The sequence below is a fragment of the Lingula anatina genome, chromosome 3, assembly GCF_051362555.1.
Source record: "Lingula anatina isolate TDL-2025a chromosome 3, LinAna3.0, whole genome shotgun sequence".
NCBI lineage: Eukaryota > Metazoa > Brachiopoda > Lingulata > Lingulida > Lingulidae > Lingula > Lingula anatina.
In genome coordinates, this window is record NC_141769.1 from 4440260 (window position 1) to 4461487 (window position 21228).

The window sequence follows — 21228 nt, forward strand, 5'->3', positions numbered from 1 at the left end:
GAGCAGGTCGTTCTGCTCGAGTGAACCTTGAAACGGTGGAAGCAGGTGATTGGATGAAAAAGGATGTTATTATGACGTCAAATGGGCAGAGATGATTTGGGCATTGTATGTAATTTCAGATGGAAATGGGGGGCATGTTGACTTGCTTACTCTCACACCACCTTTTCGGTCTATTGGAGTAACGGGGGGAGGTGAATTCCATTTCGGAACAGGTTTTACATATACTTTTGTCCCATGTTCTACTTACCTTTGCCAATTCAGACATTTAAAAAAATTAAAAAAAATCTTATAATAGTGCGGGGTACCTGATGTCGATATTTCCTTTTTCGGCCATATTTAATCCGCGGATCATCTGGCTAATAATGATATGACAGTGTGTAGTAAAACTAGTGTGTTGTGCTGCGCTTCACATACTGCAGGGCAAAATGAGAGAGTGAGGGAGAGAGAGAGAATAGGGGCAAATAATTGGTGTAAAAAAATAACTGTAAACTGGTCGCTTTTTCCTTAACTCCATTTTAGCCTTAAATTTCACATTAATCATTTCCACAAAAAAAAGCTTCCAGATCATTTCTTGAAGTTGTGCAGCCCCAGCAGTGCTACATTACTATATACATGTATCAACAAAATAGATTTAAAAAAAGAAATCCCCGCTTGCAAATAAATGGACAAAACACCCTAAGTTTCAGGTGCCAATGGGAACTTCTCTCTCCAGACACACTCGACAGAGGCATGGTGATAGAAAACAGGATGAGTGTCCATTGTTCTCTGAAAGGGTGATATATAAGAAGACCGACAAAATCAAGGTTTGTCTGGAGAAATACATGGGACAATAGATCAATGCAAATTAACTCATGACACACAGGGGGGGAAATCAAACTTTTGTTATAAATAAAAACGCCATTCAAGGTTAAATATTAAAAGAGACTAAACAAATCATCATAAGAAAACAGACGTTCGACTGTGTATCTACAGGATATAGGAAGCATACACAAGTGCCCAGTACTATCGCACCAAAATATTACCCATCCAGGTGGTGGCTTATTTAGTTGACCGCTACAATAACGGACCGGGGTTATTGGCAGAGCGCGTCATGCCCCATCCTTGCCCCCTCCCCCCCCCCCCCCCCCTCAAAATATCAATACAGCAAAACGAGATAGTACACATTACTTATTACTGTAGAGGCCATCTGAGTGATAAAATTAGTTCCATGCAAAAAAAGTATTTAAAATTGTCATAAACATTAGTTGCCGACGCAGCAATGTGTACGGTTTATATATATATATATATATATATATATATATATATATATATATATATATATATATATATATATAGACTTGACATTTAATATGGAATATTTCAGTTTCGAAGGTATGCCTAGGTAAAAATGCGTTCTTTTTTCAAAAAACTCCGGTCTCATATAAGACATGTGAATGGAGAAGTGTGTAGTTAGGTGTGTAGCTACCAACTAACTAAATACCAGGTTTGTTGCACTGCTGCATTATGTAATATTCAGTGATTTAATTGGGTAGTGCTTATTTGGGCAGGTCAAAGCTTGGCTTTGGCAAAGCATGGTTCTGTCAAAAAAGTATCCATATGTCGGCAATTACTGTATCGAAGAATTTGAAATTTTGCATGCAAGTGGCCAGCTTTGCAGTGTGTAAAATGAGCTATGCAGTGCTTTACAAATTTGTTAATCTGTGGCATAATGGCGCGAAAAAGACAGACATAACCAGACAGATAATTGCGCCAAATGAAACGGTCCGCACAGTTTTATAGAGTAATGCCTAGTCTGATGTACCTACACAGAGGCCACACCCAATGTATTGAAATCTTACCACCAGGGTACAGAATCCACTGTCTTTCGGGATATGCTGTTGCAACTAAACAAAAACCACCCAGTCCGTTCAGAATGAGGGGTAAATTGCCACCAAAACGCATTTTTCAAGGCCCGTAGCGAACACCAAACTGTTTTTAGCAGGTTAGAATACCAGACGACCTCCGAGGAACCCACTGTAAACAGCAAAAAAATCGTTGTACGTTTCTCTAATGAACTGGAGACCTTGACCGTTTCTGGATTGAACACTGAATCCTCGTGGCTTTCTTTATTGAGGTCAGATTTCACCTGTACCGCTCAACTAGTCAAAAAAGATTTTACGGACATCCATAACAGGCCAACGACGAAGCGTGTGCCTCGTCTAAAGTGACTAAGGTCATTAACAGCGTCACTATTTGGCGTGGATACCACATTGGTGCCAAAACAACAATGGAAGTCATCGACGAAAACCTGAACCAGATCAAATAAAGGAATAATCTGGGAACCACTTGACTATCATTTGATAAGGGGGAACTTAGGAACAATTTTAGGTTGCACGGTGAGATTGCCGGTTCACACAGGGTACTTTTAATAGCAGATTAGTTACAGAACCAAGGGAATGAGCAGCTGCCTTGGTCATCAAAATCGCCATATTTGAACCACATGGACAATATGTAGGTAGGCCATTACTCGCCGAATCAATGGCCTACATGTCCTACAACAAAACTGAACCAAATTGGACAGGTTTTGACCGATGCCAGGAATGTTATTCCAGATTGAACTCTAAAAACCTATCCCAAGGAGTGCCTTGCCACTTGAGAGCGCTGATAGCAGCCAGAAGAGGTCAGGCATAACAGCGACCGTTACTATGACTGGACACTGACATGAGGGTCTTTTGTGGAGTATGTAACTCTTTTACAGACAATGATTTGGAAAATATGGAGATCCAAAATATCTCTTTTAATGGTTGTCGTATGACATAAAATAGGCAGTGTGTTTTTGTTTGCTTCTCTGGCGAATTCCATTAATGAACTGATGTCACAAAGACATCAAAGAGATAATTAAAAGCTATTAAAACACGATTTCAGTCCTTATTTCCATTTTGCAGTCACCAAAATAGGAAAAAACTGATGAAAAATGATTTGGAAAAAATATTCCATATTAAATGTCAAGTCTGTATGTATATATATATATATATATATATATATATATATATATATATATATATATATATATATATATACACACGGTATGTTTTTTTTTTGTTTTTGTTTTTGTTTTTTTTTTTTTTTTTTTTTTGTTTGTTTGTTTGTTTTTTTTAATGAATTTGGAGATAGAGAGAGATGTAAAAATACACTTTAGGATGCTCATTTAATTTGACGAATTTTCTATTTAAATCACTGCACGACAAAGGGTGCATATATAGACATTATTTAAAAAAACGATAAATCATTGCTTGACGTACCCGTACCTGGATTCCATCTTCAATACAATATTTAATTAAATAATTGAGTTTAAAAATATATATTTTTCAAGCGAGTAGAGCATACATTTAAATAACAGCTGAAATGTATTGTTTGGGATGTGATTGTGAAAAGAGGACGTTTTGGGGGAAGTATTTGTATTGTGCAACCTCTCCAAAACCATATATAGGCCAATCTTTTTGCAGGCTATCTTGAGCCATTGAATCAACAGCAAAATCATACTCACAAAAATCCCGATTGTCAATATTGACAAGGAGTAGAATTCTCTTGGTATTCTTATGACAGAGTAGGTCTACCCTCTACCAGGGCGACTGATAGATTTTTACGGATATTCACAGATATGTCTCTAGCTAGATAGATTGTCATTTTAACTCTAAGTGATAGATTTTTACGGATATTCACAGATATGTCTCTAGCTAGATAGATTGTCATTTTAACTCTAAGTCACTTAGAGTTAAAATGACAATCTATCTAGCTAGAGACATATCTGTGAATATCCGTAAAAATCTATCAGTCGCCCTGGTAGAGGGTAGGTCTATATACTCACTTCGTGTATATATATATATATATATATATATATATATATATATATATATATATATATATATGCTGAAATGACCTCACCTGGATAGTTATTTTCGGACAAACACTAGAATCAGTTTGAGACTTTTCTGTTTCCTGAACACAAGTGAAGTTCACATCAATTATTCACTAATGATGACAAGAATAAACAAGTGAACAAGGTCATTAACAAACTGCTTAATCACAGAATGAACAGTTAAACAAATGAACAAATACAATGTATGGGGGCGTTTTATGTATATATCATACAAAAATTTTCAGAGTCAAATGTCAAATGTCTAAAAGATTATGTATAAAACTTGTCTACTATTCCGTTACACTTTCAATGTTTATAGAAATAGTGCCGTCATATTTCGCGCGCGCACTCGCTCTCACAAACACGCGATTACACATGCCTGAATTTGTTCGTGCTTTCACGGTCTAATATTTCCTTGGCGTCTCAATCTATAATCTCCTATTTCATAGAAAAGGCCTGCTGAATGATGATGAATTACTTCCATGAAAAAGCCTTGCTGGACAGACCATAACTGCTGATATCTAGTAAAAAAACAATCTGTGGCACTAATTGAGGGAAGTAATCTCCATCTATCACAATATAGAATCGCCTTTGCATTGTATCATCAGCGTACCGTGCAGCTGGTCAGAAAACGGAGTGTAACCGAGGTCCTTTCCTGAAACGACCGTTAATTGAAAGTTAAAATTCAACTTGAAAAGTTCCATAACAAATGCGTATTTTCCCCATCAGATTTCTCTGGCTCCCTTATTACACATATTCTTATTCGCAGAATCCTGACGCAGAGTCCTTTATATATAACCCTTAATTTGTCTGAACTTCAAAAACGGTTGCTATACAGGTCGCAAGCCTTGACATGTGAAAGTACCTTCAGTTTTCCAGGTAGGAGATGACTCCACACGTTACACCGTGACGTCATATAATTCGCATCAAGGTGACGTCACATATACTTCAAGACACCACCACACTTACGTTAAAAATGGCATCACATGAACAAAACGTCAGCGCCTTCAGAATCGATTTCAGGTGAGTGTTTGTGAAACCCCTCCCAGCAAAAATGGGGGGGGGGATTTAGGATTTTCAGGGGGTTTAGAATGTTTGGGGATCTCAGGAAGTTTAGGAGGTTCAGAATGTTCAAGGGTCTCAGGAAGTTTAGGAGGTTCAGTAGGTTCAAGGGTCTCAGGAAGTTCAGGGGTCTCAGGATGTTCAAGGGTATCAGGAAGTGCAGGAGGTTCAGAATGTTCAAGGGTCTCAGGAAGTTCAGGAGGTTCAAAATGTTCAAGGGTCTCAGGAAGTTCAGGGGTCTCAGGATGTTCAAGAGTCTCAGGAAGTTTAGGAGGTTCAGTAGGTTCAAGGGTCTCGGGAAGTTCAGGGGTCTCAGGATGTTCAAGGGTCCCAGGAAGTGCAGGATGTTCAGAATGCCCAAGTGTTTCAGGAGGTTCAGAATGTTTAGAGGCCTCAGGAAGTTCGGGAGGTTCTTGATGCTCAGGGCATCCAAGAGATTGCGATGCGCCCTCCTTGGCTCCTAAAACGATTCTGGCTCCTTTTTTCACATTAAGAATAAATTGTTTCGCCTGAAAAGGACAAATGTAATTGCAATTTAGATATTTTTTAAACATATTTTATTTATTTATTTATTTGTTTTTTTTGGGGGGAGGGGAGTTTGACAGGAATGGCAGTTTGCTAGAACCGCAGAACGTTATCTGTGTACGTGTCTGCGTCTGCGGGGGGGGGGGGGTATAGGAAGTGAGTTAGTAAGTTCCTTGTGAACCTATACTAGCTAGCCTACCTTTCTTTTCCAAAGTTGCTGTTTGTGATAATGAATTTGTAACACCACACATTCGCTCGTTCCCTTATCCACATCGTCAACCTGAATTGTGAAGTTAAAACGCTGTTTACTGCCCATTTTTGCGTAAATCTACTGTTGTCCAAGTGGCTGTAGTACGTGTACCAATGCGAGTCCGCACGCAGACATAACTCACTTTGTTAGTTGGTTTGTTTTGCCTTTGCTTGTTTTGACGTGGTGTAAGATAAAGAAAAAAAGAGGACAAGGAGCCGTGTCAACACTGATCACGTACTATCTATTGTATCAAGTGGGCCCATGAGGACACTCAACCGGGATTTTAATTCTAAAATGGTGTTTACGAACACTAGATAATATTATATAAGGTACATGTATAAAAGCATTTTGTTGAGACAGAGGGGAGAAGGTGTTATTGGGGGAAGAGAGGGGCAAGTCTATGTGTGTGAGGTTTTTCTGTGTTTAATATAACCAAGATTGTATCTAACGTTGCATAAGATAATTTCGTTATTGGAATGATGGCAGATAAAGCGGTATGCTACATGTACTAGTAAGTCAATTCAATTCAATTCAATTTATTTCTGTACTGGTACATAGATTGTCATGACCTTGTACAATATGATATACAAATGACGATACATTACAGTTAGTGCATTACCATCTTTATATAATGAAGATAAGTACTAGTAAAATTACTCATAAAATATTCTGTCTAAGCAATGAGATAAACCTTGGTGTGATTATAAATTTACCATAAACATACTATAAACATGTTACACAAAAAAAAATGTTTTTAAAGAACTTAAAACCACTGTTACATAGCTGTTTACATGGCTGTTTGATGACATTGATAATTACGATTAATGACAATTACATAAGACAGATAAGTAAATAAGTTACACAGATATAAATATTGTGCCATGTTCAGTCCCACTGCCGAGTCACTTCTCACAACAGTGGGACCATACACTGACATTTTAAGGGATATGCTAAGAGTTACCAAGCAGAGCAACCACTTCACTTCTTTTCTAGTAAGTCATGTTAAGTAATCTATTGATGAATTGTTTATTAACCTGTCCTCTGGCGCTAAAGTTCATCGCTGCGTTTACATCTTTCAAGGTTGACAAAACACGTTAACTAATCAGTTTCAAGTACATCCTCCTATCTTATCAACCGATCGCTACAAAAATTTGTACGTAAATGTTTCTAAGTTATTGTCTTTTGAACTGGACAGTCCTTTGTAATATGGAGTAATTGAAAGCCCATAAAATCAGAAGGAACTCTTCATTCATAAAAGAGAAATTTGAGATATCCTTCTGTCAGGCCCGCAGCCGGGGGGGGGGGGGGGGGGGGGGGGTTCGAAAGAACCGCCCCTTTTGCTGGGAAAAGGTCCACTCTGGGTAAAATTTGATCTAGGTACATGAAGTATTTATGGAAAAAGGTCCACTTTTTCATAAAAAGAACCCCCCTTTTGAAATTGCTGGCTACAGGCCTGTTCTGTAGTGCTTTCATCCAGCTTCATTCTTCGTTTAGTTATCTTGATAACTGTCTTGGTGCTACAGAGAATTCCAAAACCGAAACCAAAAATAAATGAAGATATAGGGTCAACTTTGGAAACTGCGCTTAAGCTCAACATTTAATTGGACTTTTAGGAAGTATATTTAATTTCTGTAATGAAAAAAACTATTGCATTATTTTCACGATTGTATTCATTTCCCCCTTCCCCCTTAAGGAAGATATGCAATAGTGGGTACAGGGTGGGGCACACAGTTGGTCACGTGCTCCCCACTACTACCCCTGTTAGCCTAGGAACTCCCTCCCCTTCCCCCCTACAAAAAAGGTATAATAAAAACAAATGAGACAACACCAATCAATCCATCCATCCCTGTGCCTTGCATATTACAGTAAAATTTTCCACGTCTAATATTTTCCAGGGTATAATTGCCGAACGAAGCGAGGAAACCATCCCTTTCACGTGCATGTCTCATAACCAATGGTATATGCTTTTCTTAGATATTTAATTTAACTATTCGTCAGATCTGTTGGAGCTTATACCACAGCTTAAGATTTTTGCTCATGCGACTTATGTAGACTAGTAAAGGCTAATGGTACAATGTAGGCCGACACAAAAGAAACTAGAGTAAAAATCTTCCAAATGAAAGCCAAGAAACGCCCACACCCAATATATAGAGGTGCAAATGAGTTCACAGACGTGCTCTTTAAAATATTTAGTACACAGATTGCAAACTATGTTTGATTATTTTAGGGTCCCACATAAAGAAGGTTGTATCAAAGTTTCACCCGGGCCACGAATAATTTTGGTATTTTAGAGTGCGAACGGTGCCATTTGGTACGATCTAGAACTATAATTCAGCTAGTTAAAATTCTAATTTCAAGAGGGAACCATTGGTGTGATTTTTTTCAGAAATCGAAGGAGGGTCAGGACTCCCCCCCCCCCTCCCCCCCCTCCCCCCCCCCCCCCCCCCCAAGTCCACCACTGCGTTACTGTCACAAATGCAAAACGTCCAGCTGTGGGAACGTTTTATTCACTTTGAAAAACCAATCATCACTGGTTCTGTTTTTTATTTATTCCTGCAAGTATAAAGTTGTAAAAATTATGAAAATTTCTTGTATAGAGCAGTTAATTGTTTTTTGAGCGACTTTAGTTTGCTTGTCATTGAATATTAAAAAACGGGGAAAATACACCCTACCGACAGTAAAATAAGCATTAAATTAACCATTTTTCCACTCGTTATCCAAATATTATATCAGAAATGTCAATCTATTTTCGGTCAGCAACAGAAAACAGTGTAAAGTGTTTGTTAAAAGTAAAATGTATCACGTTTGTTAAACGTAACTGCGAAAAAAAAAATATATATATAGCGAAACTAATACATTTAGTGGTCTAAAGCAGCCACATTAATACAATAATATTACAAATAAAAAGAGATGAAGACTAACAAAGAGAATAAAAATACGGGTAACTGCTTGTGACTTTGCTTTTGAATAATTCAATTCATAATGATAAGGCATGACAAGTTTTTTAACTAAAATTCAGAGGTCAGAAAACTGGATCAAGGATACTGCAGTTAGGGGGTTTGGGGTGAGGTTTTCCTCAATATACTTCCTCGAACTTATTATTTAACGCAATAAAAGAAGATATTATATAACACAATAAAAGAAGCTAATAGGCCTGCATTTCGGACCGAATTTTCGTATCAAAATTTAACAAGTTCTGTGGTTGATAATCGAGTTCATATGACTCAATTAAGCTTTTTCGAAGAAAAAATTAAATGTTCAGTAAACCTACTATTGTGAAAATATCGAGCTTACACACGACGCTAACAAAAGCAAAAAATCCTGCTTGAAGACATTTACAAAAAAAATAAATAATAATAATAAATAGAATAATAACAAAAAAAAAATGAAAACAAAACAAAACAAACACACAAAAATGTAATCAGTGATGTGGAATATGCACTGAATGCAGTATATCGAATGAATGAACCTGGACAATGTGGGACATTTACAAGTAATCCCCTAATGTTAAGGGTATTGAAAATGTTATCGAACCGATCAAAAGCTACAGGCCCCTATATCCCAGAATATTTAATGCCAGTTTGCTTTTTATACATTACGAAAGGGGTGCAAATTGAGACCCATGAAAACGCTGCCTTTTTTTAGGTCTGTTTTCTGTAGAAGACAAGGCCTGAGCATCCCACATTTCTCTGATTTTCTTTAACACTAACTGTTGACCCACCGTTATGTGACCTACAGGGGTACGGTGTGACAGTTTTTCTAGAAATCCATAACCTGGTTTAGGAATAACAGAAACATTGTCATTGACTTCAATAGCACTCTTTGGAGGGTTTGTAAGCATCCATAATATAATACTTAAGATTCCTGAAAAGTGTCTGAAAAGGGAAAACCCGATTGTAATTTTAGGATTGTTTTCGAGACTGCGTATGCCCTGCTTGGTTTCTTGAGTTCCCTACCCCCCCCCCCCCCTTCCCCCCGCCCCCCGCGGTCATATCTAAGGTTGCACTTGCGCAGTGGGATTATAATTATCAAGGACAGACACGTTCACCGTGGCGTTACACTTTCAGCTCGTACTTCAAGCAGCGGACGTCGCACATCAACCATGGTGAACCTTGGAGACGTATTCCCCAACTTTGACGCAAAAACCACTCATGGAGACTTCAAATTCCATGACTGGATTGGTGACTCGTAAGTTTGGAGCAGTTTTTGAGGGTTGTCATGCTTTTTTTTAATGCTTAGAAGGCCAGTAAGTTAGTCCGTAGACAAAGAGGGGTGTCAGAAATGAAGAAAACTAGGTCAGCGTTGTTTGTAAACGGTTATCTAACTTTAAGTCTGAGTGTTGCTTGTCTCGCACACGTGGCCTAAAACGAGTTGCGTCTGCCACAAATATCGAGCTAAAAGGCGCTACATTGTCACTTGTGTTAATGTACATGTATATGTACACTTCAGTATAATTGTCGTCCCAAAGTTTTTAAGTACCCCGGCCGCCCCCTCCGAGCGCATAACCTTTCTCAGCAATGCCTTCGCAGGAGCCGTAAACTAATCCCCAGGCTGTGGTCACTGGTGTTGTTCCTGACAGGACAGGTGTAGTTCGAACTCCAAGCCGAAAGTTCGGGCATGAGTGAATTCTCAGGATGAGGAATTTAGATAGCTCTCGCGTGGGACGCGCGCATTAAGTCCATCTGGTGCCTCCAGGTCGGCAGTTTTCCTTTGAAGTAGTGTCTAATATTTTAGCGTTGGCACTGTTGCAAATTCAGCAAATAGCACATATTTTACTTCTTTGATTTTGAGTCCTGGCTACCTGTGCACATTACTGTGCACATGGTGACAAAGGAGTAGTAGGGGCACAAGTTTAATTTAAATGTTTAACTCCAAAGGAATTAATAATAATAAAACATCAAAACCCAGCTGTGTTACCCACACTGATCCACTCAATATATAGTGAATTAAGAGCTACCCAATTAAGTGTGTTTAGTCTGAATTTGTACCCAGGGAACACTGGACAAGGGTCAGTAAGCTTTCTCACCAAAGTGGAGGGAAAGGAATTCTAGGTCAGAGCACGGCATCAGATAACAGTTATCTAATTCATTGGTCAGAGGCATTCCATAATGCTTTGAATAACAAATGGACAGATGAAGGGTAGTAGTCTTTCAATCCACAATACATCTTCTCAGATGTCTTTTATGTAGGCTAGTACGTGTGAAAAGATGAAGAGAGACAGGCCTGCAGCATAGCCAGAGGGTTCAGAACAAAAGGTGGAGGGGAGGTCCTTTTCTGAAAAAGAGGACCTTCATTTTACCACCCTTTGTTGAGTGAACTTAAGAAGTGGCATAGAACCTGGTCAAAATGTGATTCAGAACAGACATTTCAGGGGGATCAAGGATTAGATGCAAAGCAGACCCTTCTCTCTCCCCCTTGGTGTGGGGTTTCGGGCCCGCTGAAGCAGGGGCGGATTTAGGCTGTCTTCTGGGTCTTCCGGAAGACGGTCAGATTTTTAAGTTTACATTGACGGGTAACTAATAATTTCTGTCGGAAGACGGTCAGAAATTGAGGACGAATTAACAGAGATAATTTGGAAGACTGTCAGAAAATATCTCTGGATCCGCCCCTGTGAAGGGCCCCCAAACTTTGTGTAATTTTAGAGGGGGAACAGTGTCATTTGGTACAGTTTAGAACTATGTAAAAATTCTTATTTCAAGAGGGATCGTTGCTGTGATTTTTTGCAGAAATTGAACAGAGGTCAGGACCCCCTGACACACCCCTAAATCTGTCACTGTGTTTTATTGGTTGATTAGGCTGTTCTCTTACACCCCAGAACTTCTCTGCCTATATACAGGCCTGTAGAATAAACTTCCACATGGCACAAGCTTTAAAGGCAAAAGTCTTAAACACATAAAAATACTTTTCTTGGGGCATTTTCAACATTAGCTCATCTCCATGCCTTTGAATAACATTTAGTCCAAAAAATTGATAAGTATAGGATAAAGCCAGAGCAGGGTAGATAAATGAGTATTATAGTAATACATATAAAAAAATGCCTGAATCTCGCACTGAACTGCACTGAATCTTGAAAAAGGGAAAATTATATTTGTATTTTTGGTTTTGTATACTAGTATACCACAGACAATATATCATGAGTATGTCTATCCATGCATTTCATGCATCTTTTTAATTTGTTTTTTTCTCAGGTGGGCAATCTTGTTCTCCCATCCAGCTGACTACACCCCTGTTTGCACCACTGAGTTAGGGCGTGTCACCCAGTTGGTCCCAGAATTCAACAAGCGTGGTGTCAAGTTGATTGCACTGTCCTGTGACAATGTGGAGAGCCACAAAGGCTGGATTGAGGTCAGTTTGATCCCCATCCAAATATATTTATTTAATAAATAGATAAATATAATAAAGACAGATACAGCTGTATGAATGAATTGTCTCCTACTTGACAGTGTAAAAATATCACCAAACACTGAAATCAATTTAAAATTGGGTGAAATAAATGAGCAATATTTTGTAGCATTTTCAACATTTATGTTATTTTACATTTTCCTTGGTCATATCAAAATATGGTTAGCTAAACTTTGTTAGATGAAGTCAAGAGAATTACATGTCTTAACATCCTAAAGCCTTGACTGTTATTTGCAGGATATTAAGAGCTACATGAAGGACCAAGGGGATTTCCCTTATCCCATTATCTCTGACTCTGACCGCTCCCTGGCTGTATCCCTGGGGATGGTTGACCCTGCTGAGAAGGATGCTGCTGGTTTGCCTCTAACCTGCAGAGCTGTAAGTAAAGCATACAAGTATGTGTACTCTTGGATATTGTAATAAGTCATTTTGTCCATGGTGGACTGCAGTTATATGTAACAGTGTGGCCAAGGGTGTGTTCCTTTATAGCAACAGATTTGTACTGACAGTATTGGTAGGGAGGGGGGGGTCTTCTAGTAGTTTTGTCCTTTTCAACTATGAATTCGCAAGTGTGATTCGAGGATTATTTATCTTGTTTGGAAATAAGCATGAAAGTCCATCTATTTTTTAAAATCTGTTTCATTGATGTGATATATATATATATATATATATATATATATATGTGAAAGAGCATCCATCAATATTGTAACTATGCAATATTTTCTGATAGTACACATGTACATTAACACAACCACTTCTACAGGTGTTCATCATTAGCCCAGACAAGAAACTGAAGTTGTCTATGTTGTATCCTGCCACCACAGGGAGGAATTTTACGTAAGTGACTCTTTCAATAAGTGTGTTCATGTGTATATTTGCACTTGTGTGTATGGAGCTTAAACTGTGTTTAAAGATACTTTTTAGACATCAGCTTTATAGCGGACCCTAAATTGATACGTTCTTGATGTGAGAATTTTAATCAATGTAAACAAATAAACATAAATATATAAATAAAATATATAGATATAAATAAGATACAAATAAAGGTCACCTTTTCATGTGATTTTAGTGAAATCCTGAGAGTGGTGGACTCTCTCCAGCTCACTGTCAACCAAAAAGTAGCAACGCCAGCAGACTGGGTGGTAAGAAAGTATTTCACCATTGTCAGTTACACCTACCATTAGTTTTAATGGGGACAATTTTTTTTTATGTACAGACACAGATGTGTCTGTACATATTGCCATCACCTGCGTCTGTCGTCGCCGATGGCGATGGCGATGCCGATGCCGATGCCGATGCCGATGCCGGCGCCGTGCACTTTCCTTGTAAACACGATAAGTGGAGGGCAGTTTTACTTTTTGGCTTTATATTTACAGAGCTGATGAATATTCATAAAACGCAGGTCAAGTTTGAAAATCAGCATGATCGGGCCATTATTGTAGAAGTTATGCTGTTTTTTCACTTTTCAGCATATTTTTCACATTTCCTCAGATTCAATTCTTAGGCATGTTAACAGTCTCATTATTAAACTAATAAGATACGTAAAAGTGTTTGTTTGACATTTCCTGCATCTTTACAACATTGTTAGTTGATTTTGTAAAAATGATGGTAAACTTGTTATCGTGTATTGTGTAATAAAGTTTCAAAAATGGAAATAAACTCATATCATTGCAGTTTGTCAGATTGAATTATTCACTATGTTCAGAATCTCAGAATGGAAGAAATTGGACATTTAACACTGCTCTGTTGATATTTTTCCCATCTCATCAATTTTCTTAGTTGATAATATAAAAATGGCAGTAAACTGTTAATTTTGTTTTATGTTAAAAATTGTTAAAAATGAAAAAAAAAAACATTTCAGAACAGTGCTGTCTTGTTTACATTTTGGCATTTTCAAGTTGTGACTTTGAAGTTCCATGGGCCTGAAGACCTTTGCTAGTCACATTTTCTGAATATCCATGATACTTATATTTTATTATTAAATATTGATGGTCATCATGCTGTTAAACATTATGTAATATTGCATCAAAATTTGAAAAAAACCTATTTTGGGCACTGCTCCCATGATGACCATTTAAGAAAAACCATGTCACTTACTGTTCTCAAACAGTACAGTAAATATATATAGATGTGTCTGTACATATTGCCATCACCTGCGTCTGTCGTCGCCGTCGCCGTCGGCGCCGTGCACTTTCCTTGTAAACACGATAAGTCATCATCATTGCTCTTCGTCCCGCGTGGGACATAAGGCCACAGTCACTTCTTTCCACTTGGCCCTGTCTCTGGCTACGTGCTGGGCCTGTCCCCATGTAAGGTCCCCCTCCCTCAGCTCTGCCATCATTGTTCGGCGCCAGGTGGTCTTGGGCCTTCCTCTCTTTCTTTTTCCGGGTGGTGTCCATCTCAGAGCTACCTTTGGTACTCTGTTCTCGTCCATCCTAAGTACATGGCCGAGCCATTTAAAGCGCCGTCGCTTGATCTGCCCTACAATACTCTGGCTCCCTGTCAGTATGTACAGGTCATGATTGGAGATCTTATTTGGCCAGAATATGCGGCAGATCCTGCGGAGACACCTGTTATGGAAGGACTCTACTTTGCTCATGTCAGACTTTGTAACTCTCCAACAAAACACGATAAGTGGAAGGCAGTTTTACTTTTTGGCTTTATATTTACAGAGCTGATGAATATTCATAAAATGCAGGTCAAGTTCGAAAATCAGCATGATCGGGCCATTATTGTAGAAGTTATGCTGTTTTTTCACTTTTCAGCATATATGCAACACTGTAAACACATTTCAACGAAAACCGATAGGCCTGTTGTCATGAAACTCACAGGAAAAATTGATCTTACTAAAACGCAGGTCAAGTTCGAAAATTGGCATGATCGGGCCACTATTTTAGTAGTTGTGCTTTTTTTTCTTTTTTCAGCATATATGCAACACTGTAAACACAATATAAGAAAAACAGATAGGCCAATTGTCATTAAACTCACAGGAGTGGTCAATCCTGCTAAAACGCAAGTCAAGTTCAAAAATCAGCATAATCAGGCCATTATTTTAGAAGTTATGCTGTTTTTTACATTTCCTTAGATTCAATTCTTAGGCATGTTAACAGTTTCATTATTTAATTAATAAGATATGTAAAAGTGTTTTTTTGACATTTCCTGCATCTTTACTACATTGTTAGTTGATTTTGTAAAAATGATGTTAAACTTGTTATTGTGTATTGTGTAATAAAGTTTCAAAAATGGAAATAAACTCATATCATTGCAGTTTGTCAGATTGAATCATTCACTATGTTCAGAATCTCAGAATGGAGGAAATTGGACATTTGACACTATTCTATTGATATTTTTCCCATCTCATCAATTTTCTTAGTTGATCATATAAAAATGGCAGTTAACTGTTAATTTTGTTTTATGTTAAAAATTGTTAAAAATGGAAATAAACCCATTTCAGAACAGTGCTGTCTTGTTTACATTTTGGCATTTTCAAGTTGTGGCTTTGAAGTTCCATGGGCCTAAAGACCTTTGCTAGTCACATTTTCTGAATATCCATGATACTAATATTTTATTATTAAAAATTGATGGTCATTATGCTGTTAAACATTATGTAATATTGCATCAAAATTTGAAAAAAAACTATTTTGGGCACTGCTCCCATGATGACCATTTAAGAAAAACCATGTCACTTACTGTTCTCAAACAGTACAGTAAATATGTACAGATGTGTCTGTACATATTGCCATCACCTGCGTCTGTCGTCGCCGTCATCGCTGTTGCCGGCACCTTGCACTTTCATTGTAAACACGATAAATGGAAGGCAGTTTTACTTTTGGGCTTTATATTTAAAGAGCTGATGAATATTCATAAAACGCAGGTCAAGTTCGAAAATCAGGATGATCGGGCCATTATTGTAGAAGTTATGCTTTTTTCTTTCACTTTTCAACATATATGCAACACTGTAAACACATTTCAAGGAAAACCGATAGGCCTGTTGTCGTGAAACTCTCAGGAGTAATCGATCTTACTAAAACGGAGGTCAAGTTCGAAAATTGGCATGCAGCCTGAGTTGGAAAAGCAGTCTAATTGGCTTCTTTTTCTGGAAGTTATACATTTTCAAAGTGTGAACTTGAACTCTCATGGGCCTGAAGCCTTATGCTTGTTACACATTTTACTTTCATTGGTATTACCTGTTGAGCATAATTTAAATTTGATGTTGAATTTACAGTTAAACATAATGTACTTTTGCATCAGAATAAACAGTAGCCTATTTTGTGCATAGTTATTTCCTGCTTTTTGTCTGTACATTTGACAGCTTTGCTGCCTTGTTTATTTCCATATTCCTGTGATCTGTCAAAACTGGAAGAAAGTGCATGGAGCGTTTTGCTGTGAATAAACTACAATTAATCTGATTTAGTTCTGTGATATAGTCCTATGCATTTTTACTGTACAGACTATCACTCTCTTGTGTTCCAATCTCCTCATGTTCCCAAGGTACAATGCTTGTAACAAAAGTCTCTCAGTTCATTATGGGCCCATACTTTAATTTGAAAAACAAACCGGAATTCAAGAACTGCTCTCCACTTATTTCTTTATGTGAAGATAAGTAAATTCAGAACTGTAGCCAGGCCCGTAGCCAGCAATTTCAAAGGGGGGGTTCTTTTTCTGAAAAAGTGGACCTTTTACCATATAATCCCCATGTACCTAGGTCAAATTTTACCCAGAGTGGACCTTTTTCCAGCAAAAAGGGGGGTTCTTTCGAACCCCCCGAACCCCCCCTGGCTACAGGCCTGGTAGCACAGTTGTGTCAAATAAAGGTTGTTTACCTAATTTTTTGACTGTGCCTTTAAGTAGATTGTGGTAGTCTGGACATTCTGGAAATGGATTTTATCTATAAGTGGTGCACATTTAGGTATGTCAACTACATTTATTTTCAGTCAATCTTAAAATACCATTCATCTATATAATTGAGTTTTCCTTTCTTATTTTGTCCAGAATGGGGGTGACTGCATGGTACTTCCCACTATCAAAGAAGACGAAGCTGCCAAGCTTTTTCCAAACCACAAAACAATTCCTGTGCCTTCCAAAAAGCCATATCTCCGAATTACCCCACAGCCCAAGTAAAATAAACAACAGCCTTGGATAAATCATTGGGTCAGCAGCCTTGGATGTTTTGGAGATGAACATTTCATGTCGTCCTGATTAAACTTTCACTCACAAATTATTTACATGATTTTCATTCATAGAGCATTTAGCACTTCATAAAGCAATTAGTGAAAAAAAATTCATTATTAATGTTATAAATACACCTGTAGTGCATTAGGCAGCTCACGTAGATGAAAAATGTTATTACATAAAAAAATGGTTTGCATTACTAGTTCAATAGTCTCTGGTTAAGATAATTATCCGTTTTTGTATAACGTAGTAGGCAGGTGATTTGTTTGTATGTTTTGCTTATTTCAACGAATGTATTTTGGTATAAAGATGATATAATTACCTGATCAGATTTTACATTTTCTTGATTAAATTGACTAATTGGTGTTTTTGCCATATATTATTCAGATTATATATATATCTATATAGTATAAAAGCTTAAGGAGTGATATTACAGAGGTAGTGTAGACATAACAATTTAAGGAAAACAACATAATATTAAATACCCAAGAAACCACGCACATAATTAAGTAAAAGAAAGAAATCTTGCATAATTTTTCTTAATTATCATCAAAAAGGGGTAACCTTCTTTCTATGTTGAGCTATGGCCCATTCAGCTCGAGGCTGTAAGAAATATGCAACTGACAGAAGTATTTTTATGGTAATATGTCAATAAAATTCCATCCTTGTTCTTTGTACTATTTGGTGCAAAAGAAGTAAAAAAAAGCATTATTTTAAGCATTTGATGTCATGTTATTGAATTCTTGATATTATTGAATAAATCTGCTGTTGTATGTTGTGAATGATTTTGTGATACTATTTACCATTTATTACTTCAGTGGTGGTAGAGACTTTCTTAATGTGACAAACGAGGTAATGGTGGTTCACTTGCCATTTTTTTTTCTCAAAAGTAACAAATTTCGGTGAACCCAATTTTCAAAATTTGTATCATAGTATTGTAAATTTGCAGCATTGTTTTCCCCTCAAGTTAAATGTTATTCAATACATTTCACTTAAAATTGGTGATATATGCCTGTTCTTTAGTAAATGTACATCATTTTGAAATATTAGCATCCACGTAATTTTGCCATGCATTGCCAAATATTGAAAAATCCGATTCGAGTATTGATCCATATTTTTGTGTTTCATATTAAATTTACAGGAGTGTACATCGGGCATAGAATAAAGTTACCAATGAAAAGGAAGTAGTTTTTGATTCCTGACTGCAAAAAGTTATTGACAAGTTTTGATAATATTTTTCAGGAAAGGTCAGAAATGGGCTCAAAGAGCAGATTTTGGTGATGATCCTTTAATTATTAATTAATGGTTAATTGGTTATTATTAGTTAATTATTTGTTCCGATGGAGGTCTGCACTCTGAGTGCTTTTCTAGTTTATTATGGATTTTCTATGGGGGAGAGGGTAAAATGAAAAGTATTCATTACAGCAATCAATTCTTTATCTCGGAGCAAATTATTTATTAACAGAGTCACACATGACACCATTATTACAGACTTTTACATGCAAACAAAAATTTGTATAAAAGGGAATGCAAAGCAGAGTAAAAGTTCTACCATGTTCTCAATAATTTATCTACAACTTATAACAGTTTTTGTCTAAAATTGCTAACATTTCATCCTGGAATTCTATTCAGATGCAACTGATCCCACATACATGTTCCATCAAACAATGATCCAGGATCCTGTATTTAAAAATACAACAAAGCATTGGGAGCACGAGACATATATTTAAAAAGTAATATAATCACAGAGACAAGAAGTATTTCACAGCATTTGATAAATAGGTCAATTTCAAATTTGTGCACAACATTTTCCCTTGTCATACCGCATGGGATGTTGAGAACAAAATACCCAGATACAGTGTATCTAGCTCTTCTACCACAGTAGATGTTGATAGCAAAGATCATGCAGTGGTGGATCTCACATACTGGGTCTTTAGCTCCTCATATCCAGACTAGTAAAAGTAAGATACTGTACTCATCAGCAAAGGTGGACATGATGACCACTCATAATGCACATGAGTGTATCACAGGCAGTGTTGACTCCCATCTCTTCAATGGGGGGAAATTATCAATTTTTTCATAAACATCATTTTTTCATTTGTGGTACTTTTTCTGTATGAAATTGAAAGTACGTATACTAACACAAGGAAGCTTGATTTTCAGTTTCCTTGCAACCACACAATAGGAATGTTCTTATATTATAAGAATTGATGACTTGAAAAAATTTAGTACATGTAAAATTCACAATTATTCACATTGAAAGGACTAAGTCAATACAGAACACCTTGCCTGTATCTAATACATTATATAAACAACAATAATACATTATATAAATATCATATGGCCCACTATCATATCAGACCCAAATACTGCTGTATCCCATGAACAATGTTCCCTGCTCTACTCTCTTCAATCCATAAAACTGAGTGCAGGATGACATACTGAGATAATCCCATGATAAACCCGCTAATAACATCTGATACATGATGGCGTCCTAGCATCACTCGAGATAGCGACACACACACACTCCACATGATAAGCCCAAGTTTGACAAAACTTGGCAATACTAACTGGTCCAGGAAAAAGTACAAGAGCATGGCAGCTCGGGTGGAGTGACCTGAGGGGAATGAGAAATGATCCACTGAGACCGTGAAAAACATGTCCATTTCATTGTGTTGTGGTCTTGGTCTCTTAGCAGCTGTTTTCACCACACCTACCATTATTAGGTCAAATATCAAAGCTAGAATGAAAAAAAAAAATTAAGAAAATGTTTTAGATACCAAATTGTATATTGTTATAACTAGTGATACAACAAAAAGCATTATTACATAAAATATCAACAGATTTTCATTCCAGTACAATACAAATGCATTTGTATGCTAATCTAAAAAATGCCTGTATCTTATCTTCTGGGAGGTAAACAGAAGCCACTATTCACACCCACAATCTGTGACCTACATTTATGATCTAAAGCCCTTGAGCAGTACAAAGGTGGCAGAAATAACACCCCTTTTTGTCACAGATAGCCATTCTGAGCAAAGTCGACTAAGGCGAGAATCAGAAAATCGTACGATACATGCATTTTGTTCTTTAAAATTCAAATAACGCTGCTGCATTGGCGCATGGTAAATTGTTACTGAAAAATAAATCTACCCAAGAGGATACAAGATGCATGCAAGGACATAAATGAAGAGATACTGAAGAACACCAGTCTCACCTAACATTAAATTTAGTGCCAGTGTCTGATTCTTCACATCCCGCGAGTTAAGAATTGCCCAGGCGGCAAGCAAGAGCCATGGAATGCCATGACAACTGTTCTCTAGTGCCTTCATCAGTGGCCTCAGCCATCCATACGAAGAGTTTCTAGAAGCACAAATTGCTAGGCATTTTGTGTACTGTTTGTCCATCTGTAGAAGAATACTTTCGCTCTCTCCTGTGGCCAAAGCTTCGGCAGTGTTTGGGGTGGCATCTCCGGTTGGCTGTACATTTTCAGCCGCTGTATGTTCTTGTTTAGAAGATTTGAATCTTGAGCGTGTTTCCGGTAACCCTGACATGGTGCTCATTTTCCTTGGGTTTTGATTGTTACTATTTAAAAGGTATAAATCATTTATTTCTGAGACCTCTTGTTCGCCGGTCCAAATTTTATTGGCGCTGCCATTTTGGAGAACAGAGTACTGTGGACGGATCTGACGTCATAACGCGGAAGTAAACAATCTCCTCACGTGCATTTATTTCTGAGAACAGTTTTTGTTTGTGTTATATGAATTTCCAGCAGCAATAAATTAAGGTAAACGGTGACGCATGTATAGCAGGCATCAGGTTACTGAAATAAAAACTGGTGTCTTACAAATAATGTGACTTGAGCACTGAGAATTTGATGAAATCGAGATCCCATTGTTACGCATAATATTGAACCCAT

General features: G+C 37.4%; 2 protein-coding genes across 2 annotated transcripts; one reads left to right on the plus strand and one right to left on the minus strand.

Annotated features, from left to right (window-relative positions):
- Positions 1–9737: 9737 nt before the first annotated feature.
- On the plus strand, positions 9738–18091 carry LOC106180792 (peroxiredoxin-6). Its single transcript, XM_013564919.2, has 6 exons — positions 9738–9923; positions 11924–12080; positions 12375–12515; positions 12901–12974; positions 13207–13279; positions 17130–18091. Exons 1-6 carry the CDS (start codon positions 9838–9840, stop codon positions 17256–17258), a joined length of 660 nt encoding a protein of 219 aa, XP_013420373.2. The 5' UTR covers positions 9738–9837; the 3' UTR covers positions 17259–18091.
- A 650-nt stretch (positions 18092–18741) lies between these two features.
- Positions 18742–20872, minus strand: LOC106180783 (polyisoprenoid diphosphate/phosphate phosphohydrolase PLPP6). Its single transcript, XM_013564910.2, has 2 exons — positions 20527–20872; positions 18742–20049 (listed from the first exon to the last, which is right to left on the minus strand). The coding sequence occupies exons 1-2, from the start codon at positions 20870–20872 to the stop codon at positions 19661–19663; spliced, it is 735 nt and encodes a 244-aa protein (XP_013420364.2). The 3' UTR covers positions 18742–19660.
- Positions 20873–21228: the final 356 nt, after the last annotated feature.